General features: G+C 49.5%; 1 protein-coding gene across 1 annotated transcript in view; it reads right to left on the reverse strand.

The window, feature by feature from the left end:
- Positions 1-20,191: 20,191 nt before the first annotated feature.
- osgep (O-sialoglycoprotein endopeptidase) overlaps positions 20,192-27,495 on the reverse strand; it is a 120,280-nt gene continuing 112,976 nt past the window's right edge. Inside the window, exon 12 of the mRNA XM_072488005.1 lies at positions 20,192-20,413. Within this exon, the coding sequence (XP_072344106.1) occupies positions 20,374-20,413 (40 nt within the window). The 3' untranslated portion in view covers positions 20,192-20,373. The remainder of the gene's footprint in view (positions 20,414-27,495) is intronic.

Here is a 27,495-nt window from a genome sequence, read left to right on the forward strand (position 1 = left end):
CGTTGCTGAGCAGGAACTGGCGCAGCTCGTCACTCATGAAGGAGGACCCCCTGTCGCTGTGGACTTAAGCGGGGCAACCGAACAGTGTGAAGATGGTGTTCAGGGCTTTAATGACTGTGGCCGCGGTCATGTCAGAGCAGGGGATGGCGAATGGGAAGCGGGAGTACTCGTCCACCACATTAAGGAAGTATATGTTGCGGTCGGTGGAGGGGAGGGGTCCTTTGAAATCCAGACTGAGGCGTTCAAAGGGGCGGGAAGCCTTAATCAGGTGCGCACCATCCGGCCTGAAAAAATGCGGTTTGCACTCTGCGCAGATGTGGCAGTCCCTTGTGACTGTACGGACCTCCTCTAAAGAGTATGGGAGGTTGTGGGACTTGATAAAGTGGTAAAACCGAGTGACCCCCGGGTGGCAGAGGTCCTCGTGGAGGGTTTGGAGGCGGTTAATTTGTGCGTTGGCACATATGCCGCGGGATAGGGCATCGGACGGCTCGTTCAGCTTTCCGGGACGATACAAGATCTCGTAGTTGAAGGTCGGCCTCTTTTGCATTTATACAAGAGGGATAAGAGAAAGAGCTCAGGAGCAGATCACAATAATGCAATTATGGTTATCATGAGTCCAGAATCGAGAGCTCCTTCCAATGGAGGCTGGTTGACTGTCGCAGGGTGAGCCATCTATTTCAGAAGTGAGACTTCCACGAGGTTAACACGTAAAGTTAAAATAGACTTAAGGCACCAGTTCCAATGTTCCCCAAGTTCAGAGTACAGATGAGGGTCAGGCAATTGTATACGGATGGAGTGCTTTCTGCTGTTATCTGTTTGATTGTAAGGTGGTGGATATCAGTTTGCCAGGGTTTACTATTTCCATCGTAGATCAAAAAGGCACAGAAGATCCACGGTAGCACAAGTGGATAGCATTGTGGCTTCACAGCGCCAGGGTCCCAGGTTCGATTCCCCACTGGGTCACTGTCTGTGCGGAGTCTGCACGTTCTCCCCGTGTCTGCGTGGGTTTCCTCTGGTTGCTCGGTTTCCTCCCACAGTCCAAAGATGTGCAGGTTAGGTGGATTGGCCATGCTAAATTGCCCTTAGTGTCCAAAAGGGTTAGGAGTGGTTATTGGGTTACAGGGATAGGGTGGAAGTGAGGGCTTAATGTGGGTTGGTGCAGACTTGATGGGCTGAATGGCCTCCTTCTGCACTGTATGTTCTATGTTATCCAACCGCTTATTAATTTAAAGGAATTCAAACAGCTGAAGTCTGGGTCATGTGACAGAGTGGTTTCAGCTTGACTCACGAGGTTGAAACCCATTGTGTTTCACAGCAGGTAATGGTCAGACCCCACATTGGATTTTAGGAGTCAGCCTTTTAACAGCCTTTGACCTCGGAGACATAGGGCCTCTAGTGGCCAGAATTCTTCTTTAGAAATGAAAAGAAACTTCACGCAGCTCCGGGAAGGGGCATTAGCGCTTAAGAAAATATATGGAGACTCTGTTGGTTTGTCAGGTTTGAAATTCCACTGGTCAGAGTCATGGCTAGTCAGCATAAAACCTTGTAGATTTTTAAGAATAAAAATGAGTATTTTACAGATCTTTATTTATTGACCTTTATTTAATAAATTTTCCTGGTCATTTTTTGAAATTAATTCAAGGGATGTTGCCGTTTCTGGCTCAGCCAGCAGTTGTTCATGTAGTCCGTCAGGTGTAGGCACACCCACATTGCTGTTAGGGAGTGCAATGGTGCTTCCTGTTTATTCTCTCATTTCCCATTCCTTTATTTTTGCCATTAGCATTTTTGATCCATGGATGCTTGATGGGCAGCACGGTAGCACAGTGGTTAGCACAATTGCTTCACAGCCCCAGGGTCCCAGGTTCGATTCCCAGCTTGGGCCACTATATGTGCAGAGTCTGCACATTCTCCCCGTGTGTGCGTGGGTTTCCTCCGGGTGCTGCGGCTTCCTCCCACAGTCCAAAGATGTGCAGGTTAGGTGGATTGGCCATGCTAAAGTGCCCTTAGTGTCCAAAAATGCCCTTAGAGTTGGGTGGGGTTCTGGGTTATGGGGGTGGGGTGGAGAAGTTGGCTTGGGTAGGGTGCTCTTTTCAAGAGCCGGTGAAAACTTGATGGGCTGAATGGCTTCCTTCTGCACTGTAAATTCTATGATCCATTAATGGACATGTATCTGGATAAAAGCAAATTACTGCGGATGCTGGAATCTGAAACGAAAAAGAAAATGCTGGAAAATCTCAGCAAGTCTGGCAGTATCTGTAGGGAGAGAAAAGAGCTAATGTTTCGAGTCCGATGACTCTTTGTCTAAGCGAACAAATATTTTCCACTTGCTCTGTCTGTTAGCTTTGACAAATTAATTGACTGATTGACTGGTGGCCAATTAAAAGACCGCACTTTGCCTATTAACATGTGGCAATTGGATCCTATCCCAGTGGGATGGTTCTCAGAGACCTGAGGGAGCAGGTGAGTAGCAACAGCAAGACAAGGACCTGCTTTGTCTGCCTCTCCAGAAAGGATGTGAGTACTGTATTACTGAAGCTGCAGAGATTGAATAAATCTACATGGAAACAATTACAGTCTGCAAACAGAAACATAGAACATAGAACAGCACAGGCCATTCAGCCCACGATGTTTTGCCGACCATTTATCCTAATCTTCGATCAACCTAACCTACACCCCTTCAATTTACTGCTGTCCATGTGCCTGTCTAAGAGTCGCTTAAATGTCCCTAATGACTCTGACTCCACCACCTCTGCTGGCAGTGCATTCCACACACACACCACTCTCTGTGTAAAGATCCTACCTCTGACATCTCCCCTATACCTTCCTCCAATCACCTTAAACTTATGTCCCCTCGTGACAGCCATTTCCACCCTGGGGAAAAGTCTCTGGCTATCCACTCTATCCATGCCTCTCATCATCTTGTACACCTCCATCAAGTCACCTCTCTGCCTTCTTCGCTCCAGTGAGAAAAGCCCTAGCTCCCTCAACCTTTCTTCATAAGATATGCCCTCCAGTCCAGGCAGTGTCCTGGTAAATCTCCTCTGCACCCTCTCAAAAGCATCCACATCCTTCCTATAATGAGGCAACCAGAACTGGACACAATATTCTAAGTGTGGTCTAACTAGAGTTTTATAAAGCTGCAGAAAAACCTTGCGGCTCTTAAAGTCAATCCCCCTGTTAATGAAAGCCAACACACCATACGCCTTCTTAACAACCCTATTAACCTGGGTGACAACTTTGAGGGGTCCCCAAAGATCCCTCTGTTCCTCCACACTTCCAAGAATCCTGCCTTTAACCCTGTATTCAGCATTCAAATTCGACCTTCCAAAATGAATCACCTCACATTTATCAAGGTTGAACTCCATCTCCCACTTCTCAGCCCAGCTCTGCATCCTGTCAATGTCCTGTTGTTAGCTGCACCAACCCTCAACACTATCTACAACTCCACCAACCTTTGTGTCATCGGCAAACATACTAACCCGCCCTTCCACTTCCTCATCCAAGTCATTTATGAAAACCACAAAGAGCAGAGGTCCCAGTACAGATCCTTGCGAGACACCATTGGTCACCGACTTCCAGGCGGAATACTTTCCATCCACTACCACTCGCTGTCTTCTTTCGGCCAGCCAATTCTGTATCCAGACAGCCAAATTTCCCTGTTCCCATGCCCCCTAACTTTCTGAATGAGCCTACCATGGGGAACCTTATCAAATGCCTTACTGAAATCCATATACACCACATCCACTGCCTGACCTTCATCAATGTGTCTCATCACATCCTCAAAGAATTCAATGAGGCTTGTGAGGCATAACCTGCCCCTCAGAAAGCCATGCTGACTATCTTTAATCAAACTATGTTTTTCTAAATAATCATAAATCCTGTCTCTCAGAATCCTTTCCAATATTTTGCTCACCACAGACGTAAGTCTGATGGGTCTGTAATTCCCAGGGATTTCCCTATTCTCTTTCTTGGATAGGGGAACAACATTCGCCTCCCTCCAATCATCCGGTACTAGTCCAGTGGAGAGTGAGGACGCAAAGATCATCGCCAACGGCGCAATAATCTCCTCCCTCGCTTCCTGTAGTAACCGTGGGTATATTCCGTCAGGCCCAGGGGACTTATCTATCCTGATGCTTTTCAAAATCTCCAGCACATCCTCCTTCTTAATATCAACCTGTTCGAGTCTATTAACCTGGTTCACTGTTCTCATGGGCAACAAGGTCCCTCTCTCTCGTGAATACTGAAGCAAAGTATTCATTTAGGGCCTCCCCCATCTCTTCAGACTCTAGGCACAAGTTCCCTCCACCATCCTTGATCGGCCCTACTCTCACTCTGATCATCCTCTTATTTCTCACATTAGTGTAGAACGCCTTGGGGTTTTCCCTAATCCTTTCCGCCAGGGCTTTTTCATGTCCCCTTCTAGCTCTCCTCAGTCCATTTTTGAGTTCCTTCCTGGCTACCTTGTCAGATCCTTGCTTCCTCAACCTTACGTAAGCTTCTTTCTTCCTCTTGACCAGAAGCTCCACTTCTCTTGTCATCCAAGTCTCCTTCACCTTACCATTCCTTCCTCGTCTCAGTGGGACAAAACAATTCAGCACTCGCAGCAAGTGCTCCTTAAACAATCCCCGCATCACTATTGTGCATTTCCCTAAGAACAATTGTTCCCACTTTATGCTCCTCAGCTCCTGTCTAATAGCAGTATAATTTCCTCCCCCAATTAAATACCTTCCCATACTGTCTGTTCCTATCCCTCTCCATGACAATGGTAAAGGTCAAGGAGTTGTGGTCGCTGTCACCAAAATGCTCTCCCACTGAGACATCTGACACCTGGCCTGGTTCGTTGCCGAGCACCAACTCCAATATGGCCTCCCCCCTAGTCGGTCTATCTACATAAGAGTCAGGAATCCTACCTGTACACACCTGATAAATCTGCTCCATCCAAACCTTTTGCACTGAGGTTCCAGTCAATATTAGGGAAGTTGAAGTCACCCATGAGAACAACTCTGTTACTTCTGCACTTTTCCAAGAACTGCCGCCCAATCTGTTTCTCCATCTCTCTGCTGCTATTGGGGGGGTCTATAGAAAACTTCCAATAAAGTGACTGCTCTTTTCTTGTTTCTGACTTCCACCCATACTGACTCAGTAGACCCTCCTCAACTACCTCCTTTTCTGCAGCTGTGGTGCACTTCCTGATTAACAGTGCCACTTCCCCTTCTCTTTTACTTCCCTCCCTATTCTTCTTAAACCCCCTAAATCCCAGAACATCTAACAACAATTCCTGCCATTGTGAAATCCATGTCTCCGTAATGGCCACAACATCATAGTTCCAAGTACTGATCCATGCTCTAAGTTCATCTCCCTTATTCCTGACACCCCTTGCATTGAAACAGACACACTTTAACCCATTCCACTGAGTGCAACCTTGCCCTATCAACTGTCTATCCTTCCTCACAGACTTGCTGCATACTATTTCTGCCTGCTCAACAGCTACCCTATCCTCTGATTCATAGCTCTGGTTCCCATCCCCCTGCCAAACTAGTTTAAACCCTCCCGAAGAGCTCTAGCAAACCGCCCACACATGATATTGGTGCCCCTCCAGTTTAGGTGCAATCCGTCCTTCATGTACAGTTCCCACCTTCCCCAGAAGATATCCCAATGATCCACATATCTGAAGCCTTCCCTCCTGCACCAGCCCTTTAGCCACTTCTCCGGCTGCACTCGCTCTCTGTTCCTTGCCTCACTTGCACGTGGCACCGATAGCAATCCAGAGATCACTATTCTGCTTGTCCTGCTCTTTAGCTTCCAACTTAACCCCCTAAAATCACTTTTTAGATCCTCATCCCTTTTCTTAGCTATGAGGTTGGTGCCTATGTGCACCATGATTTCTGGTTGTTCCCCCTCCCCCTTAAGAATCCTGTAGACTCGATCCGAGACATCCCTGGCTCTGGAACCTGGGAGGCAACATACCTTCCGGAAGTCTCACTAGCGACCACAGAATCTCCTATCTATTCCCCTAACCATTGTGTCTCCTATCACTATTGCTTTTCTATTCTCCCCCACAGAGCCAGACTCAGTGCAGAGACCTGGCCGCTAGGGCCTTTCCCCCGGTGGGACATCGCCCCCAATAGCATCCAAAACAGTATACTTGTTTTGAAGGGGAATGGGAATCCCTGCACTGTCTGCCCATTTGTTTTCTTTCCCCTGACTGTAATTCAGCTACTCTTGTCCTGTACCTTGGGTGTGGTTACCTCCCTGTAACTCTTCTCTATCACCCCATCTGCCTCCTGGATGATCCAAAGTTCATCCAGCTCCAGCTACAGTTCTCTAACACGTCTCTGAGGAGCTGGAGTTGGGTGCACTTCCCACAGGTATAGTCAGCGGGGACACTGGTGGTATCCCTCACAACCCACATCCTACAGGAGGAGCATTCAATGGCCCTAGCCTCCATCCCCTCTTACCTTACAGAATATAGCTGCCCTGTGGACCAACTGGAACTCAGCCCTCCGACTCTGCTCCCAGTTAGCTGCACTCTCTGTAAACTCCCGGCTCCCATCACGCTCTTTGAGGAAATGTAGGAAATGAATGAAAGGAGCACCTTACTCCCTCCTCACCTAACTCTCTGTCACCAAACTCTCACTATGGCACTTAAATGCACCCAAATTCAGCACTCAGTGCAAAGAAAGTCTGCACTGTAGCTGGTTCACCTTTATACTGGGAATCTGAAAACTGGCCTAACCCAATTAACTAATTAACAAGCTCCAGCTGCAAGTAGCTACAAGTTGAACCTTTCTTTAAAGCTGATTGAAAATTCACCTTCTTCTAAACCAAACAACTTGAAGGTGAATGCTGCACAGTCTCCTGCCTAATCCCCACCCTTTACCTGCCCTACCTTCTGTCCTCCCACCCTGTGCTGTGGTGGGAGTGGGAGTACCTGAGGCCTGGTGCTGTAGGCACCCTCCTGGGGTGAAGGCCCTGCTGCCTGCCTTCTGTCCTCCCACCCCTCTGCCTGAGGTGGGAGTGGGACCACCTGGGACTGCAGGCCCGGCCTTCTGTCCTCCCACCCCTCTGCCTGAGGTGGGTGGGACCATCCAGGCTGCAGGCCCAGCCTTCTGTCCTCCCATCCCTCTGCCTGAGGTGGGAGTGGGACCATCCAGGCTGCAGGCCCAGTCTTCTGTCCTCCCATCCCTCTGCCTGAGGTGGGAGTGGGACCACCTGGGACTGCAGGCCCGGCCTTCTGTCCTCCCATCCCTCTGCCTGAGGTGGGTGTGGGACCATCCAGGCTGCAGGCCCAGCCTTCTGTCCTCCCACCCCTCTGCCTGAGGTGGGATTGGGACCAGCTGGGGCCTGGTGCTGCGCCTACCTCTTGGGGTGAAGATCCTGCTGCCAGCCTTCTGCCCTCCCACCCATCTGCCTGAGGTGGGAGTGGGACGACCTGGGGCTGCAACAAAATACTTTGTTTCGGGACCCTACAGGGCTGAAGAGCGTCATCCGCCCACCTTATTACCACCTGTTGCGCGTGTGGGGCAGTTTTGGACATTACCTTGGGCCCCTCCAGGGCTGAAGAACGCTGCCCCACTGCTCTGCAGCACATTCCCTTGTGGGACCTGTGCGTAAGGTGTCACGTCCCTACCTCCTTTCCCTTTTAATTGTTTTACACACTGCCGGGTTGAACCAGGGGTGGGTTTGGCCAGCACCTCTGGGGCATCCTCCACTCGGCCAAGCACTTATGTGGGGGCAGCAGCCTCTCGACCTTCCGTTGCCTCTGCGGCCCCCACACCCTTCCACCTACTAACGTGGCGACTGGGGGCGAAGCTATGCCCACCCCACAATGACCATCAAGGTGTGCACCCATGCGATGGCCGCGGTTTTCGGCCCCTCGGCCAACGTAGCCACCTCGCGGATGTACGGCAAGGCCGTGTTGTTCCTGCGGGCCGAGCAGGCGGTCCACCGGGTCGGCGGCGGCATTCGGTGCAATGCCTGCAGAGGGCTGGGGCATATTCGCCGGAACTGCCCCACCCTAACGGCCGCCGTCAACACCACCTACGCGGTGGCTGCGGCTGGCACTGCCCCCCTCTCCTCTACCACCTCATCATCTGCCCAGCAGCCGGCCCCCGATAACATCGCAGCTGCTGGCGGGGGGAGAGGGAGCCTCCGCTAGACCAGAGGCAGCCCAAAAAGGCAAAAAAGAAGACGGCACGGCGGTCGGAAAGGACCCATTCACTCCTTGGTCCCATCATGGGTGCTGACCCCTTGCCCGTTTCAATCAATTCCAAGGCCACAGCCTCACCTCGGGTTATCGCCGCCTCACAACAACATGAGGGACCCGGAGAGACCACCACACGGGCTCCGGGGAGCGGTGGGGAGCCTGTGTTTGGCCCCGAGCTGGAGGCTGCACCAGCCTCGCCACGGCCCCAGGAAGTGGGCGATGCAGAGGGGGGCGATGCTGCCAAGGGCTCTCCAGGGTGGAGGTCCTGCAGCAAGGTGGGACTGTCCCCCGTAAGCGTCACCTGTCTGAGCCAGAGGAGGTGGTGGGTCTCGCTGCCCCCTCTCCGGGTTGGGTGTCTCCGGTGTTTATTCCCATCACCCTGACGCCCAGCCCCGCTAAAAAGAAAGCCAGGGCGGTCTCCAAGGCCGCCCAGGCGTCTGAGCTGCCGTCATCCCCCGAGCAGGGAGACCCGGGGTCGGGCGGAGACGTGACCCCCCGAGGGCTCGTTCCGTCCGGTGGAGTTTTACTCCCCGGTCATCTCCTTTTGTTCATCGCCGGGGGCCGGCGGCAGCCACCGGAGTCCCTATATATTCGGGTCGTGGGCGGGCGACGGCGACGAAGGCTACCTGCTCACCACAACCGTGCAAACGATGCCAGGGAGCCCAGGTTCCATCCCGGAGATGTTCCCGGCAGTTTTCCTGGGTCTCTCCGAGGGCCCGGCATCGACGGTGGTGGCGGGGTCGGAGCCGCTGCCACCCACGGACCCTGAGTCGCGGGGGGGAGCCTGCGAGGGACCCGCCTGAGGACGATCCTGGGGATGGGATCGACCCGGGCCTAGGGCTAGCCGGTGGGCCCGTGTTGCCCGCCACACTCCATGTGGCAGGGGACTCGGGCTCAGGTGGTGACCGCTCGGAGGAGGAAGGCTGCTCGGTGACGGGTGAGGAGGATTTAGATGCTCTCTGCAGCGAGGCAGAGGGCGCCCTCACACCCGGCACCGAGTCGCCACTCATCTCCTCGGGAGAACTCCGAGCATTTATGAAAACACATCACGGTCACCAGGACTGTGTGCAGCTGGCCCTGGACAGCTGGGGAAATCTGGGGCTGCTCCTCGAGTCCACCAGCGTCTATGCCAGAGAGGCGAAAGATTTCGATCAGGACCAAGGGGAGCAGCACCAAGCTGTTCTCTTCCTCGCGGGGCTCCTGAGGGCGTTGAACTTCCACTCCTCTGTGCACTGAGGTGATTGATGACGGATACACACTACAACTGACATGGAGGTAACCATGGCCAGCCTCAACATCAACGGCAGCAAGGACGCACATCGCCGTTTCCAGTTCTTCTCTGTCCTTCGGGACGGAAAGTACGGGGTGTGCTTCCAGCAGGAAGCCCATGCCATTCCGGGTGACGAAGCTCAGTGGACCCTGAAGTGGCAAGGAGGAGTCTTCATGAGTCACGTGGCCCCAAGTTCGGGCGGGGTGGCTATCTTGTTGGCTCCACATTTTCAGCCGGAGATCTTGGGGGGTCAAGGAGCCAGTGCCAGGCCGTCTGTTTCACTTAACAGTCCGCGTCGGGGATGTGGTGCTTCACTTTGTGAATGTCTACGCTCCCCTGGTCGGGCCGCAGCAGGTGACTTTTTTACAAAAAAGTGTCCACTGATCGAGGCACCATCCCGGTGGGCGAGTGCATCGTCCTCGGAGGGGATTTTAATTGCACCCTCCAGGACAAGGACCATGGTGGAGTCCAGCGCAGCTCAGCGGCTGTGGTGAAGTTGAGGGACCTGGTTAGGTCCTTCGACTTGGTGGACGTCTGGCGGACTCTCCATCCTGAATTGAGGGTGTACACCTTTGTGCGCCCTCCGTTCAGAGCGTCTAGAATCGACCGTCTTTATATTTCCAAGACGTACTTGCCCAGCGTTCCGGCGGCCTCAGTGGAGCAGGTGCCGTGCTTGGACCACCACCTGGTGTGGCGGGGCTCGCCCCGTCCCGCTCTCAGACACGGTCTGCGTACTGGCACTTTAACAACCTGCTGCTGGAGGACGAGCGGTTCCTGGACTCGTTTCGCCGTTTCTGGGCCGGTTGGAGAAGGAAGCAGGGTGGCTTCCCCTCCTTGAGGCTATGGTGGGACGTGGGCAAGACTCACGGGGTCTACGCAGGGCGGAACTCCACGATTGCCAAATTGGCTGAGAAACTCTTCGATCTGGAGTCATGTCTTGCTCAGCCCGATGAGGACCCGGCTCTGGGGCGGGTGTACAGAGAGAAGAAGGGGGCGCTGCGGGACCTGCAACTTGCCGGGTCCCGCGGCGCGTACGTGCGGATCAATCTCCTGACGGACATGGACCGCGGCTCCCCCTTTTTCTACTCGCTGGAAAGAGGACATGGGGCCCGTCGGCCGATTTCTACGCTGCTGGCCGACAACAGGTCCCTCGTCTCGGATCCGGAGGAGGGATCTGGAGGGGGTCAGGACCCTGATTATGGACTTTTATTCCGACATCTTCTCTCGGATCTGTCCAGCGAGGATGCTTGCAGAAGTCTGTGGGTGGACCTGCCGCAGGTCGGCCCAGAGGGCGCCGGGAGGCTCGATCAAATCATCAACCTCCAAGAGCTGACTGGCGCCCTGGACAGCGTGTCACCAGGCAAAACCCCAGGGCTGGACGGGCTGACCGTGGAGTTCTTCAGGGCGTGCTGGGACATCCTGGGGAGCGACTATGCGGGGGTCCTGGGAGAATCTATTGCGACCAGGGAGATGCCCCTTTCATGGCGCTTGGCCGTCATTGCCCTGCTGCCCAAGAAGGTGGATCTCTGCCTGCTTAAAAACTGGTGACCGGTCTCCCTCCTCAGCACGGACTACAAAATCTTTGCCAAGGCAATGTCTTTACACCTTGGCCCCGTGCTGGACCACATGATTCACCCTGACCAGTCCTACACAGTCCCGGACCGCACCATTTACAATAACATCCATTTGGTCCGGGGCGTTATTCATTTTACCCAGAGGACTGGTATGTCGAGGGCCTTCCTGTCTCTTGATCAGGAGAAGGCGTTCGACAGGGTGGGGCACGAGTATTTACTCGGGACACTGTGAGCTTTCGGGTTCGGGATGCACTTCGTCGCCTGGATCCGATTATTGTACGTCGCCTCAGAGTGTCTGATTAAGGTTAACGGGTCCCTGGCGGCGCCCCTTCAGTTTGGGAGAGGGGTGCGTCAGGGCTGCCCCTTGTCCAGCCAACTTTATTCTGTGTGCGTGGAGCCTTTCCTGCGCCTCCTGCGGAGGAGGTTGTCGGGGCTGGTTCTGCGCGAGCCGGACATGGCGGTGGTCCTCTCGGTTTACGCTGATGACGTGCTCCTCATGTTCACTGACCCCGGTGACCTGCGGAGGATGCGAGAGGGCCAGGCTGTGTACTCCGCCGCGTCCTCTGCTAGGATCAACTGGGCTAAATGTTCCGGCCTCCTGGTCGGTCCGTGGCAGATGGACCCCCTCCCGGAGGAGCTCAGGCCCTTTAGCTGGAATCGGACCAACATCCTCTACTTGGGAGTCCATCTTTGCCCGGCAGAAAAAGCCTGGCCGGCGAACTGGCAGGAGCTGGAGACCAAGGTCACCACTCGCTTGGGGGAGCTGGACAGGACTTCTCCGAGTGCTGTCCCACAGGGGTCGAGTTCTCGTCATAAATCAGCTGATTGCCTCTATGCTATGGTATCGGCTGGTCACTTTGACTCCTCCCCTGACTTTGTCACACGCATCCAGAGAACCCTGCTTCGGTTCTTCTGGGACAATCGATTGCACTGGGTCACTGCGGAGGTCTTGAGTCTCCCGATTGCGGAGGACGGTTTGGCGCTGGTGTGCCTTCGCACCCAGATTGCGACTTTCCGCCTTCAGACTCTGCAGCGATACCTGTACGTTGAGCCTCCTCCACGATGGTGTGCCCTGGCAACGTATTTCTTCCGCCAGGTGCACGGCCTGAACTATGACGTGCAGCTCCTGTTCGTTGACCGGAATGGTCATCGGAACTCTTTGTTGGCGCTGCCCGTCTTGTACCAGGACCTTCTCAAAGTCTGGAACACGGTCGCCACGCACCGCAGCTCTCCCCCGTCAGGAGTGGTGGCTGTTGTAAGGGAGCCGCTGCTCAGGAATCCGCACCTCCGCAAATATCCATTCAGGTGGCTGGTGGAGCGGAGGGCTGTGGATGACAGGGTGACCAGGATCGGGGACATGCTGGGTGGCGGAGGGGCGGGCTGGATGACACCCTTCGAGCTTGCCAGGCGTAGAGCGGTGTCTGTCCGGTGTGCAGCCAATGGTATCCAAGGCCTCAAAATGGTCGGGCTCGGCCCCGTAAGCACACTTGGCTTGAGACGGCGGTTGTGCGGTGGTATCCCGTCTGAGTGGACCCCTGCTCGGACAGAATTCCACATTAGTCCCAAACCCCAGAACCATCCCCTGGTGTTGGTGCCCCACAGCCACAGCCATCTCATGGAAATATCCTCCATGCCCTTTCGCACTGCGCGGAGGGGTTTGCTGTACGGCCTGCTTTTGGACACTTTCCACCTCCTTGCCCTCGCCCGCCGCCCGGACACGCCTTGGCGTGCCTTGTTGCCATCCAGCGGCGGTGCTCCCCACTGGAGGTCCCTCTACGGAGGTGTCCTCCCCATAAAACTAGGGGACCTGGGGTGGAGGGTGCTGCGCATGGCAGTGCTGTGCAATTATCGTTTAAATCACTTCACGGCTCTGCCAGAGACCTGCCACTTTTGCGGCCTGGTGGAGACCGTCGAGCACGTTTATGTTGTCTGTCCAAGGCTGCACTCCTTTTTTGGTTTCTTGACAACGTTGTTGTTGAGGTTTTATTTGCACTTCAGCCCCTCGCTCCTGATCTACGGGCATCTGGTGCGGAGGGGGTCAGGAAAGGCGGAGGACCTCCGCGTGAACCTGCTCCTGGGCATGGCCAAACTTGCCATTTACAGGTCCAAGCAGCGGGCGACCGAGGGGGTTGTCCAGCCTGACTGTCTGCCCATCTTCTGCTGCCTCATTCGCGGCCAGGTGTCCCTGGAGCGGGAGCATGCAGTGTCCACGGGCACACTCAAGGGCTTCCGTACTCGGTAGGCACCGCAAGGGTTGGATTGCCTTATCTACCCCGATTCTCATGCTTTAATTTGACGGGTTTTTGATAAGTTTTTGTTTCCTTTCTCGTTCTTTTCGGGCTGTGCTCCACTCGTTGTTTTGGGGCACTCCCCACTTTTGTTTTATCCATCAGTTCCTTTATGTTCTTTTCCTTGGTTTTCACACCCAGCATCACACCAGTGTCAGTGGTGGATGCTGGCTTAACTCCTGTACGTGCAGATAAACGTGCAGGTCATAATATCACAAAAAACACACACAAAAAAAAAATAATAAAAACACAAAACACATACAAAAAAAAGATATATATATTTTTTTTTTGTTTGCGCTGAGTGCTGAATTTGGTGCATTTGAGTGCGATAGTGAGAGTTTGGTTACTGAGGGAGTTAAGTGAGGAGGGAGTAAGGTGCTCCTTTCATTTTGTTTCCTACATTTTCGCAAAGAGCGAGAAGGGAGCCAGGCGTTTACAGAGAGTGCAGCTGACTGGGAGCAGAGTCGGAGGGCGGAGGTCCAGTTGGTCCACAGGGCAGTTATATTCTGTAAGGTAAGAGGGGATGGAGGCTAGGCCAGTTGCATGCTCCTCCTGTAGGATGTGGGTGGTGAGGGATACCACCGGTGTCCCCGCTGACTATACCTGCGGGAAGTGCACCCAACTCCAGCTCCTCAAAGACAGTGTTAGGGAACTGGAGCTGAAGCTGGATGAACCTCGGATCATCCGGGAGGCAGATGGGGTGAGGGAGAAGAGTTCCAGGGAGGAAACCACACCCAAGGTACAGGACAAGAGTCGCTGGGTTACAGTCAGGGGAAAGAAAACAAACAGGCAGACAGTGCAGGGATCCCTCGTGGCCGTTCCCCTTCAAAACAAGTATACCGTTTTGGATGCTGTTGGGGGGCATGACCTACCGGGGGAAGGTTCTAGCGGCCAGGTCTCTGGCACTGAGTCTGGCTCTGGGGCTCAGAACGGAAGGGGGGAGAATAGAAAAGCAATAGTAGGAGGAGATTCAATGGTTAGGGGAATAGATAGGGGATTCTGTGGTCGCGAGCGAGACTCCCGGAAGGTATGTTGTCTCCCGGGTGCCAGGGCCAGGGGTGTCTCAGATCGTGTCTTCAGGCTCCTTAAGGGGAGGGGGAGCAGCCAGAAGTCGTGGTGCACATCGGTACCAACGACGTAGGTAGGAAAAGGGGTGTGGAGGTAATAAACAAGTTTAGGGAGTTAGCTGGAAGTTAAAAGCCAGGACAGAGTTGTCATCTCTGGTTTGTTGCCGGTGCCACGTGATAGCAAGGCTAGGAATAGGGAGAGAGTGCAGTTGAACACGTGGCTGCAGGAATGATGTAGGAGGGAGGGCTTCAGGTATTTGGATAATTGGAGCGCATTCTGGGGAAGGTGGGACCTGTACAAACAGGACAGGTTGCATCTGAACCAGAGGGGCACCAATATCCTGGGAGGGAGGTTTTCTAGTACTCTTCGGGAGGGTTTAAACTAATTTGGCAGGGAAATGGGAACCGGATTTTGGTCCAGCAAGTAAGGTAACCGATATTCAGGACGCCAAAGTGGGTAGTGAGGCAGGGGGGAAGGGAACACTCACAAAGGAGAGTACTTGCAGGCACAGAAATGGATTGAAGTGTGTATACCACAACGCAAGGAGCATCAAGAATAAGGTGGGTGAACCTAAGGCACGGATTGGTACTTGGGACTACGATGTGGTGGCCATCACGGAAACTTGGATAGAAGAGGGGCATAAATGGTTGTTGGAGGTCCCTGGTTTTAGATATTTCAATAAGATTAGGGAGGGTGGTAAAAGAGGAGTGGGGTGGCATTGTTAATTAGAGATAGTATAACAGCTGCAGCAAGGCAGTTCGAGGAGTATATGCCTACTGAGGTAGTATGGGCTGAAGTCAGAAATAGGAAAGGAGCAGTCACCTTGTTAGGAGTTTTCTCTAGGCCCCCCAATAGTAGCAGAGATGTGGAGGAACAGATTGGGAAACAGATTTTCGAAAGGTGCAGAAGTCACAGGGTAGTAGTCATGGGTGACTTCAACTTCCCAAACATTGAGTGGAAACTCTTTAGATCAAATAGTGTGGATGGGGTGGTGTTTGTGCAGTGTGTCCAGGAAGCTTTTCTAACGCAGTTTGTAGATTGTCCGACCAGAGGGGAGGCCATAATGGATTTGGTACTTGGTAATGAACCAGGACAAGTGATAGATTTGTTAGTGGGGGAGAATTTTGGAGATAGTGACCACAATTTTGTGACTTTCACTTTAGTAATGGAGAGGGATAGGTGCGTGCAACAGGGCAAGGTTTACAATTGGGGGATGGGTAAATACGATGTTGTCAGACAAGAATTGAAGTGCATAAGTTGGGAACATAGGCTGTCAAGGAAGGACACAAGTGAAATGTGGAACTTGTTCAAGGAACAGGTACTACATGTCCTTGATATGTATGTCCCTGTCAGGCAGGGAAGAGATGGTTGAATGAGGGAACCATGGTTGACAAGAGAGGTTCAATGTCTTGTTAAGACGAAGAAGGAGACTTAAGTAAGGCTGAGGAAACAAGGTTCCAACAGGGCGCTGGAGGGATACAAGATAGCCAGGAGGGAACTGAAGAAAGGGATTAGGAGAGCTAAGAGAGGGCATGAACAATCTTTGGCGGGTAGGATCAAGGAAAACCCCAAGGCCTTTTACACACATGTGAGAAATATGAGAATGACTCGAGCGAGGGTACGTCCGATCAAGGACAGTAGCGGGAGATTGTGTATTAAGTCTGAAGAGATAGGAGAGGTCTTGAATGAGTACTTTTCTTCTGTATTTACAAATGAGAGGGGCCATATTGTTGGAGAGGACAGTGTGAAACAGACTGGTAAACTGAGGAAATACTTGTTAGGAAGGAAGATGTGTTGGGCATTTTGAAAAACTTGAGGATAGACAAGTCCCCCGGGCCTGACGGGATATATCCAAGGATTCTTTGGGAAGCAAGAGATGAAATTGCAGAGCCGTTGGCAATGATCTGATCGTCCTCACTGTCAACAGTGGTGGTACCAGGGGATTGGAGAGTGGCGAATGTCGTGCCCCTGTTCAAAAAAGGGACTAGGGATAACCCTGGGAATTACAGGCCAGTTAGTCTTACTTCGGTGGTCGGCAAAGTAATGGAAAGGGTACTGAAGGATAGTATTTCTGAGCATCTGGAAAGACACTGCTTGATTAGGGATAGTCAGCACGGATTTGTGAGGGATAGGTCTTGCGTTACAAGTCTTATTGAATTCTTTGAGGAGGTGACCAAGCATGTGGATGAAGGTAAAGCAGTGGATGTAGTGTACATGGATTTTAGTAAGGCATTTGATAAGGTTCCCCATGGTAGGCTTATGCAGAAAGTAAGGAGGCATTGGATAGTGGGAAATTTGGCCAGTTGGATAACAAACTGGCTAACCGATAGAAGTCAGAGAGGGATGGTGGATGGCAAATATTCTGCCTGTTTACCAGTGGTGTACCGCAGGGATGAGTTCTGGATCCTCTGCTGTTTGTGATTTTCATTAATAACTTGGATGAGGGAGTTGAAGGGTGGATCAGTAAATTTGCAGACAATACGAAGATTGGTGGAGTTGTGGATAGTGAGGAGGGCTGTTGTCGGCTGCAAAGAGACATAGATAGGATGCAGAGCTGGGCTGAGAAGTGGCAGATGGAGTTTAACCCTGAAAAGTGTGAGGTTGTCCATTTTGGAAGGACAAATATGAATGCGGAATATAGGGTTAACGGTAGAGTTCTTGGCAATGTGGAGGAGCAGAGAGATCTTGGAGTCTATGTTCATACATCTTTGAAAGTTGCCACTCAAGTGGATAGAGCTGTGAAGAAGGCCTATGGTGTGCTCGCGTTCATTAACAGAGGGATTGAATTTAAGAGCCGTGAGGTGATGATGCAGCTGTACAAAACTTTGGTAAGGGCACATTTGGAGTACTGTGTACAGTTCTGGTCGCCTCATTTTAGGAAGGATGGGGAAGCTTTGGAAAAGGTGCAAAGGAGATTTACCAGGATGTTGCCTGGAATGGAGAGTAGGTCTTACGAGGAAAGGTTGAGGGTGCTAGGCCGTTTCTCATTAGAATGGAGAAGGATGAGGGGTGACTTGACAGAGGTTTATAAGGTGATCAGGGGAATAGATAGAGTAGACGGTCAGAGACTTTTCCCCCGGGTGGAACAAACCATTACAAGGGGACATAAATTTAAGGTGAATGATGGAAGATATAGGGGGGATGTCAGAGGTAGGTTCTTTACCCAGAGAGTAGTGGGGGCATGGAATGCACTGCCTGTGGAAGTAGTTGAGTCGGAAACATTAGGGACCTTCAGGCAGCTACTGGATAGGTACATGGATTACGGTAGAATGATATAGTGTAGATTAATATGTTCTTAAGGGCAGCACGGTAGCATTGTGGATAGCACAATTGCTTCACAGATCCAGGGTCCCAGGTTTGATTCCCAGCTTGGGTCACTGTCTGTGCCGAGTCTTCATGTTCTCCCCGTGTCTGCGTGGGTTTCCTCCGGGTGCTCCGGCTTCCTCCCACAGTCCAAAGATGTGCAGGTTATGTGGATTGGCCATGATAGATTGCCCTTAATGTCCAAAATTGCCCTTAGTGTTGGGTGGAGGTGTTGACCTTGGATAGGGTGCTCTTTCCAAGAGCCGGTGCAGACTCGATGGGCCGAATGGCCTCCTTCTGCACTATAAATTCTATGATAATCTGTGATTAATCTAGGACAAAGGTTCGGCACAACATCGTGAGCCGAAGGGCCTGTTCTGTGCTGTATTTTTCTATGTTCTAAATTAGAGTAGTAAGGCCCTATAAAAGGTCTAAACCAAACAGCAACCTTTAAGTTAATTAACTAAATAAAAGACTAGACTTTAGATAAAAATGAACCCTTAAAATCACTCTTTCACCAAACTCTCACCATAGCACTCAAATGCACCCAAATTCAGCACTCAGACAATAACCTGCTCTTTATCTCTCCAGAAAGGCTGAGAGTGCTGTATTCCTGAAACTACAGAGACCTGAATGAAACTACAGTAAAAGCCTCAAATAGAAAAAAAGGTTTGTGGAGAAGTAAGGTGCTAAAACCCACCATCGGCAACGAAGACTCTTATTTTTCCTTTCCCATCTCTGGTTGTCTGTCTTATGTGTGTGGGTGTGCGTGTAGGGACAAGTTAAAGCAAATAATTAGGAATTGGATAATAGTTAACCAGTTGTATTTGCTGCATATTTGATTACAGTTCTTCTTATTAATAAAAAGTATGTTTACATTTACAAACCTGGGGTGAAGTTCTCCGGTATCGGCGCGATGTCCGCCGACCGGCGCCCAAAACGGTGCAAATCAGTCGGGCATCGCGCCGCCCCAAAGGTGCGGAATCCTCCGCATCTTGGGGGACCGAGCCCCAACCTTAAGGGGCTAGGCCCGCGCCGGTCTAATTTCCGCCCCCACCAGCTGGCGGAAAAGGCCTTTGGTGCCCCGCCAGCTGGCGCGGAAATGACATCTCCGGGCGGCGCATGCGCGGAAGTGTTAGCGGCCGCTCACGGCATCCCCGCGCATGCGCTGTGGAGGGAGTCTCTTCCGCCTCCGCCATGGTGGAGACCGTGGCGAAGGCGGAAGGAAAAGAGTGCCCCCATGGCACACGCCCGCCCGCGGATCAGCGGGCCCCGATCGCTGGCCAGGCCACCGTGGGGGCACCCCCCCCGGGGCCAAATCGCCCCCCCCAGGACCCGCGCCGCCTTGTCCTGCCGGTAAGGTAGGTGGTTTAATCTACGCCAGCGGGACAGGCATTCTAGCAGCGGGACTTTGGCCCATTCGGGCCGGAGAATCGCGGGGGGGGGGGGGCCCGCCAACCGGCGCGACGCGATTCCCGCCCCCGCCAAATATCCGGTGCCGGAGAATTCGGCAACTGGCGGGGGCAGGATTCACGCCAGCCCCTGGCAATTCTCCGACCCGGCGGGGGGTAGGAGAATCTCGCCCCAGGTGACTGCAATTCTTGGGCAAACAAGGACCAAAGATTTTGGGTATTTTGATAAGTATTATTGATCACTTCACTTGTGTTGTGATGCTGGGCCAAGTGGGTTTGGAGTTGGAACGCACACTAGCCCAGAGAGTTGTAACAGGGAGGGAATTCCAGGATTCTGACCCAGCGACAGTGAAGGGACAGCGATATAGATCCAAGTCAAGAACCCTCCCCACCTCTGTAACCTGCTCCAGCCCCTACAACCCTCCTCATCTTTGTAACCTACCACAGCCCGACAACCTTATCTTTGTAACCTCCTCCAGCCCTACAACTCTCCCTATTTCTGTAACCTCCTCTAGCCACCACAGCCCTCCCTATCTCTGTAATCTACTCCAGCCCTGACAACCCTCCTCACCGTTGCAACCTCCTCCAGCCCCTACAATCCTTCCTATCTCTGTAACCCCCTCTATCGTGTGCACCCTTCCCTATCTCGGCAACCTCCATGAGCCCCTACGAACCTTCCCATCTTTAACCCCTTCCATCCCCTGCATCCCTCCCTGACTCTACAACCCTCCCTATCTATACTTACTCCAGCCCCTATCACTGTAACCTTCTCCAGCTCCCAGAGCCTTCCCCATCTCTATGACCTCCTCCAGCCCCTAAAAACCTTTGTTGTCTGTAACGCCATCCATCCCCTGCACCCCTCACTATCTCTTCTGCACCTACAACCATCCCTATCTTTGCAACGACCTCCAGCCCCTACAATCCTCCCTACACTTGTAGCACAGTAAGAAGTCTTACAACACCAGGTTACCTCTGTAGCCTCATCCAATCCCTACAACAGACAAGACAGCTGTGATTGACTGAATCCACAGTCAGTCAATAAACTTTTCACTTATCTCTTGAATCTGTCGTTCAAACTTTAAAACCTTGTTTTATTCATTGTTAAAAGTTCCACGGTTTGATTTTGAGTTGTTTGCTAAGAATCAGTCTGTGCCTAGGTTAGGAAGGTTAGGAAAATAAGGGTTTAAATCTTGGCGTCATTCCCAGACACTGCTGTTTCACAGGCTGACACCTCGACCCTGGAGATCATCCTTTAAATCCGCCATGTAACCTCCACCTCATCTGTCCGGTACCTGCCAGAGAAGAACATGGGCAATCACTCATTCATGTCATTTATTATCATTAGCACAAGGCTGATATCAGTACTGCTAATTTATCTTCTTATCTGCTATGCCGACTCCATCTGGCCTACGTGATACTTAACTGTCCGCTGGAGTGGCACAGCAAGTGACTCAGTTATATCAAACCCCTACAAAAAAATCTAAAATGAATTAAACAGCACACATTACCCGGTATCAACCGAGATACAAGAAAGAACACCAGTAAACCCAGCTCCATTGACCCTGCAAAGTCCTCCTGACTAACGTGCAGAGGCGTGTGCCAAAGTTGGGAGAGCTATCTCACAGACTAGTCAAGCAACAGCCTGACATAGTCACACTCACAGAATCATACTTTACAATGTCCCAGACACCACTATCACCATTCCTGGGTATGTCCAGTCTCACTGGCAGGGTAGACCCAGCAGAGGAGCATCACAGTAGTATACAATCGGGAGGAAGTGTCCCTGGGTGTCCTCAACATTGACTCTGAGCCCCATGAAGTTTCAGGTTAAACATGGGCGAGGTTACCTCCTGCTGGTTACCACGTACTGGCCACCCTCAGCTGATGAATCAGTTCTCCTCCATCACGGAGGGTGGCAAGAGCGCAGAATATACTCTGGGTGGATGATTAAATGTTCATCGCCAAGAGTGGCTCAGTAGTACCACCACAGACCAAGCTGGCTGGGTCCTAAAGGACATAGTGTTGCTAACTTTGTCTTAGTTCAATTGCTCTGTTTTATTACCTTTGCTCTCGAGTCGCCAGGTATCTTTATGATACCGCCACGAGGTTCAAGTCCGAGTAATGATCAATAATCCAATACACCGATTAGTAAGATTTAAATCAAAGTACATTTATTGTACACAGTAATCGCTACTCATGCACAAATTCTACGTCTAAGCTACTTCTACAACTAACAGGCCTATACCTAACTTCGGACTGGCCCACCAGGTCAGAGAAACGAATGGCCTTTCGTTCGGGTTCTGAGCCTGCGGGATTCGAAGTTGGTACGGATTGGTAGCTAGGAGCGCCTATCTCGTAGCGAGCGTTAAATTAAGACTTACGAGTTCGATGATCACTGCTCCGGTCACGGTCAATGCTGGTTCGTTGTTGCTGGGTGACCCGGGCAGGAAGAAGAGCGTGAAGAGAGTGGAGAGGTGAAGAAGAAGGGAGCGATTTGAACTTGGGGCTCAATTCTTATAGTCCCCAGGGGTTTCCCGCCTTTCGGGGCGGACCCTGTACCTGGTCCCAAGTGATTGGATTTTGTCCCAATCGCTTGGTTCGATTTTCTCCAATGCTGGAGCGGTTCCCTGATCGATGGGCGGTCTTGAGGTGTTCGTTCACCTCCTTTTGTGTAGGCTCCTGCTGGCGCCGAAGAGTCTGGTTTTGCTTTGCGTGTCTAAATGTTGCTTATTGTTCCCGGGGATTGCTCATTAGTATGCAGATGGCTGTTGTTTTGTTATGCTGATGGTTGCTGGTATCGATATTGTCTGGCATTTCCAGAGGTAAATACACAGCCAACCTGCAGCTGCTGGTTTTTGTCTTGTTGGCTGACTTTCCCATCAGCCTTTGCCGTTCGCCATTTTGAATTGGGAGTTGGCCATTTTAAGTGGCTACAATAGCTACCAGGTTGGAACTGCAGCAGGTAGCGATAGAACCAACTAGAGGGAAAAACATACCTGACCTCATCCTCACCAAGCTGCGTGCTGCAGATACATTGGCGAAAGGACTAATCACCGCACAGTCCTTGTGAAGTCAAAGACCTCTCCACACATTGAGAATACCCTCTATCGTGTTGTGTGGCACTACCATCATGCCAAATAGGATAGGCTTTAAACAGATCTAGCAACTTGAGACTGGACATCCATGAAGCGTTGTGGGCCATCAGCAGCAACAAAATTGTACTCAACCACAATCTGTAACCTCGCGACCTGCCGTATCCTGAACAATTACCACCAAGCCAGAGGAACAACCCAGATTCAATGCAGAGATCAGGAGGGCATGCCAGGAGCAACATCAGGCACACTGAGAAATGAGGTGTCAACCTGGTGAAGCTACAACACAAGATTACTTTTGTGTCAAACGGTATAAGCAGCAAGTGATAGACAGAGCTAACCGATCACACAGCCAACAGGTCAGATCTAAGCTCTGCAGTCCTTCCACATCCAGCCATGAATAGTGATGGACAATTAAACAACTCAGTGGCGGAGAGGTTCCATAAAATTCCAATCCTCAATGATGGAGGAGCCCAGCACATCAGTGCAAAAGATAATGCTGAATCATTCGCAATAATCTTCAGCTGGACGTGCCGAGTGGATAATCCATTTCGGCTTCCTCTGGAAGTCCCGTACATCATAGATTTTGACAATTTGATTCACTCCATGTGATATCAGGAAACGGCTGAAGGCATTTGATGCTGCAAAGGTCCTTACAATATTGATTGATTGTCACATGTACCGAAGTGCAGTAAAAAGTATTTTTCTGCAGGGAACGTACACAGTCGACAAAAAGAATAATCAACAGAGTACATTGACAAATGGTACACCGACTTATAGTGATTGGTTACAGTGCGGAACAAGGGCCAAACAAAGTAAATATATGAGCAAGAGCAGCATAGGGCGTTGTGAATAGTGTTCTGACAGGGAGAGTCATTGAGGAGTTTAGTAGCTGTGGGGAAAAAGCTGTTCACATCCTGTCTGGATGTGTGGGTCTTCAGACTTCTGTATCTTCTGCCTGAAGGAAGGGTCTGGAAGAGGGCAAAGCCTGGGTGGGAAGGGTCTCTAAAAATGCTGTCTGCCTTCTTGAGGCAGCGGTAGTTGAAGACAGAATCAATGGGGGGCTGAGTTCACCACACTCTGCAGTTTCTTGCGATCTTGGGCCAAGATACGACCCACCACAGTCGTATCATCCGCAAACTTATAGATCAAATTGGAGTTAAATCTTGCTACAGTTGTTAATTCCTAGGGAGTACAGTAGAGGACTGAGCACACATCCTTGCGGGGCCCCGATGTTGAGGACTATTGTGGAGGAGGTGCTGTTGCCTATCCTGACAGATTGCGGCCTGTTGCTGAGGAAGTCAAGGATCCAGCTGCACAGGGAGGGATCAAGTCCAAGATTGCAGAGTTTGGTTATTAGTTTTGTCGGGATAATGGTGTTGAAGGCGGAGCTGTAGTCTATGAACAGCAGTCTCACGTAGGTGTCCTTGTTGTCGAGGTGTTCGAGTTTTGATTGTAAGGCTAGGGAAATCTGCTGTGGACAGTTTGCGGTGATAGGCGAACTGCAATGGATTGTCTGAGAAGCTAACGTTAATCCGTCTTATGACTAGCCACTCGAAGCATTTCATAACTGACATAAGGGCCACCGATCGGTAGTCGTTGAGGCAAGCTACCTTGTCTTCTTTGGTACTGATATAATGGGAGTCTTCTTGAAGGAGGTGGCGACCTCAGAGCGGAGGAATGAGGTGTTGAAGATATCTGCGAATACATTCGCCAGCTGGTCTGCGCGGGCTCAGAGTGCTCGCCCAGGGACTCCGTGGGACCCATCGCTTTTTGTGGGTTCACTTTCAAGTCGGCAGCTCTTACCTCTGAGGCTGTAATAGTGGGTATGGGTGTGTCCAGGGCTGTTGGGACAGGTGGCACTGTGGTAATGGCTGACTGTTCAAAGCGGGCATAGAACTTGTTCAGTTCATCGGGGAGGGATGCTCCAGTCCCAGAGATTCTGCCTGTCCTTGCTCTTGTGTAAGCCCTGCCATAACGTTGTGGGTTTAGGGCAGTACAGTAGCACAAGTGGATAGCACCATGGCTTCACAGCACCAGGGTCCCAGGTTCGATTCCCCGCTGGTTTACTGTCTGTGTGGAGTCTGCACGTTCTCCCCGTGTCTGCGTTGGGTTTCCTCCGGGTGCTCCGGTTTCCTCCCACAGTCCAAAGACGTGCAGGTTAGGTGGATTGGCCATGATAAATTGCCCTTAGTGACCAAAAAGGTTAGGAGGGGTTTTGGGGTTAGGGTGGAAGTGAGGGCTTAAGTGGGTCGGTGCAGACTCGATGGGCCGAATGGCCTCCTTTGCACTGTATGTTCTATGTGTCATTGTGGTCTGGGACTCTAGTTTGATCTGGTATTGTCTTTTGGCGTCCCTGATGGCTTTCCATATGTCATACCTGGATTTCTTATATTCTGGCAATAGTACTGAAGACGTGTTCCAGAACTTGCCGCACCCCTCGTCAAGCTGTTCCAGTACCCGGCAATGTGGAAAATCTCACAGGTCTACCTTGCACACAAAAAGCAGGACAAACCCAAACCAGGCGATCACTGCCCCATCGGTCTAATCTCGATCATCAGCAAAGTGATAGAAGGGGTCTTCAACAGCACTGCCAAGCAGCATTAACCACAACCTTCTCCAAGACAATTAGTGATGGACATTAAATGCTGACATCCAGCTCATGAACAAAACATAATAAACCCCAAATTTAATATCAGCATCTGTTTATGTGAATTATAATATAATAATCCTCAGAACATTAGAGTGCTTTAATGTGATTTCTAGAATCAGAGAATCCCTACAGTGCAGGAGGCCATTCGGTCCATCGGGTCTGCACCGACCCTTCGAAAGACCACCCTACCCAGGCCCAATCCCTCGCTCTATCACTGCAACCATACCCGAAGGGGCAATTTAGTATGACCAATCCACCTAACCTGCGCATCTTTGGAATGCAATGATCCTCGGAACATTAACGTGTGTTGATAAGATTTATAATATAACCTTCAGAATTTTAGCATGTTTTAAAATGATTTATAATACAATAATCCTCAGAATGTTGGCATGTGTTAATACGAATTAGAATATAATAATCCTCACAATATTAGCATTCATTAATATGATTTAATATAATAACCTTCAAAATGTTACTGTGTTGTTTCATTAATATAACCATTCTCAGTATATTAGCCCATTAATATTTTATTAATCATGCTCAGGACATTAGTGTGTTAATGATTTATTAATATAACAATCTCCAGAATATTGTGTTTTATGTTTTGTGTCATTATGTTTTAATATAATCATTCTCAGTATATTTGTGTGTTAATGTAATTTAATATAATGCTCAGACTATTAGTGTTCATATGATTTGTTAACATAATCATCCTCAGAATATTAGTGTATGTCAATGTGATTTATTAATATAACCATCCGCAAAATATTAGCTTGGGTCAATGTGATTTATCAATATAACCATCCACAGAATATTAGCATGTGTTAATGTGATCTTTTAATATAACCATCAGTAGACTATTAGTGTGTTGTGACTTATTAATATAACCATCCTCAGAATATTAGCACGTGACAATGTGATTTCTCACCATCCTCAGAATATTAGCATGTGCTAGTGATTTATTAAGATAACCATCCTCAGAATATTAACGTGTTTCAATATGATTTACTAATATAAACATCCTCAGAATATTAGTGTGTGTTACTGTGATTTATTAATATAACCATCCTCAGAATATTGGTGTGTGTTAATGTGATTTATTAATAAAACCATCCTCAGAATGTTAGCGTGCATTATGTGGTTTATTAATATAGCAATTCTCAGAATATTGGTACATGTTAATGTGATTTATTAATATAACCATCCTCAGAGTATTGGTGCGTGTTAATGTGATTTATTAATATAACCATCCTCAGAGTATTGGTGCGTGTTAATGTGATTTATTAATATAACCATCCTCAGAATATTAGCATTTGCTAATGAGATTTATTAATATAACCATCTTCAAATTATTAGCGTAATAATGTGATTTATTTGTATAACCATCCTCAGAATATTAGCGTCTGTCAATGTGATTTATAGCCATCCTCAGAATATTAGGGTATATTAATGTGATTTATAACTATCCTCAGAATATTAGCGTATATTAATGTGATTTATTAATATAACCATCCTCAGAATATTAGTGTCTGTTAATGTGATTCTTTAACATAACCATCCTCAAATTATTAGCGTCTGTTAATGTGATTTATTAATAAAATATCCTCAGAATATAAGCATGTGTCAGTGTGATTTATTAATAAAACCATCCTCAGAATATTAGCGTTTGAATGTGATTTATTAATAAAGCCATCCTCAGCATATTAGAGTCCGTCAATGTGATTTATTAATAAAACCATCCTCAGATTATTAGCGTGTGTTAATGTGATTTTTTAAAATATAATGATCCTCAGAATATTAGCGTGTTATAATGGGATATATTTATATAATAATCCTCAGAATATAAGTGTGTTAATGTGAGTTATTAATAAAACTATCCTTAGAATATTAGCGTATTAATGCGGTTTATTAATATAACCATCCTCAGAATATTAGCGTGTTGTGATTTATTAGTATAATATACCACCCAATATTAGCATGTGTCAGTGTGATTTATTAATAAAGCCATCCTCAGCATATTAGAGTGTGTCAATGTAATTTATTCATAGAACCATCCTCAGACTATTAGCGTGTGTTAATGCTATTTATTTATACAACCATCCTCAGATAATTAGCGTGTGTTGTTGTGATTTATTAATATAACCATCTGCAGAATATTAGCGTATGTTAATGTGATTTATTAATATAACCATCCTCAGAATATTAGTGTCTATTAATATAATTTATTAAAATAACCATCCTCAGAATACTAGCATGTTTCAGTGTGATTTATTAATATAACCATCCTCAGAATATTAGTGTCTGTTAATATAATTTTTTGATATAACCATCCTCAGAATACTAGCATGTTTCAGTGTGATTTATTAATATAACCATCCTCAGAATATTAGCATGTGATGTGATTTATTAATATAACCATCCTCAGAATATTAGCGTGTGTTGTGATTTATTAATATAACCATCCACAGAATATGAGAGTCCGTCAAGGTAATTTATCAATAAAACCGTCTTCAGAATATTAGCGTGTGTTAATGTGATTTTTTAATACAATGATCCTCAGAATATTAGCGGGTGTTAATGTGATTTATGTATATAACCATCCTCAGAATATGAATATTAATATAAATAT

The sequence above is a fragment of the Scyliorhinus torazame genome, chromosome 22 (assembly GCF_047496885.1).
Source record: "Scyliorhinus torazame isolate Kashiwa2021f chromosome 22, sScyTor2.1, whole genome shotgun sequence".
Lineage (NCBI taxonomy): Eukaryota > Metazoa > Chordata > Chondrichthyes > Carcharhiniformes > Scyliorhinidae > Scyliorhinus > Scyliorhinus torazame.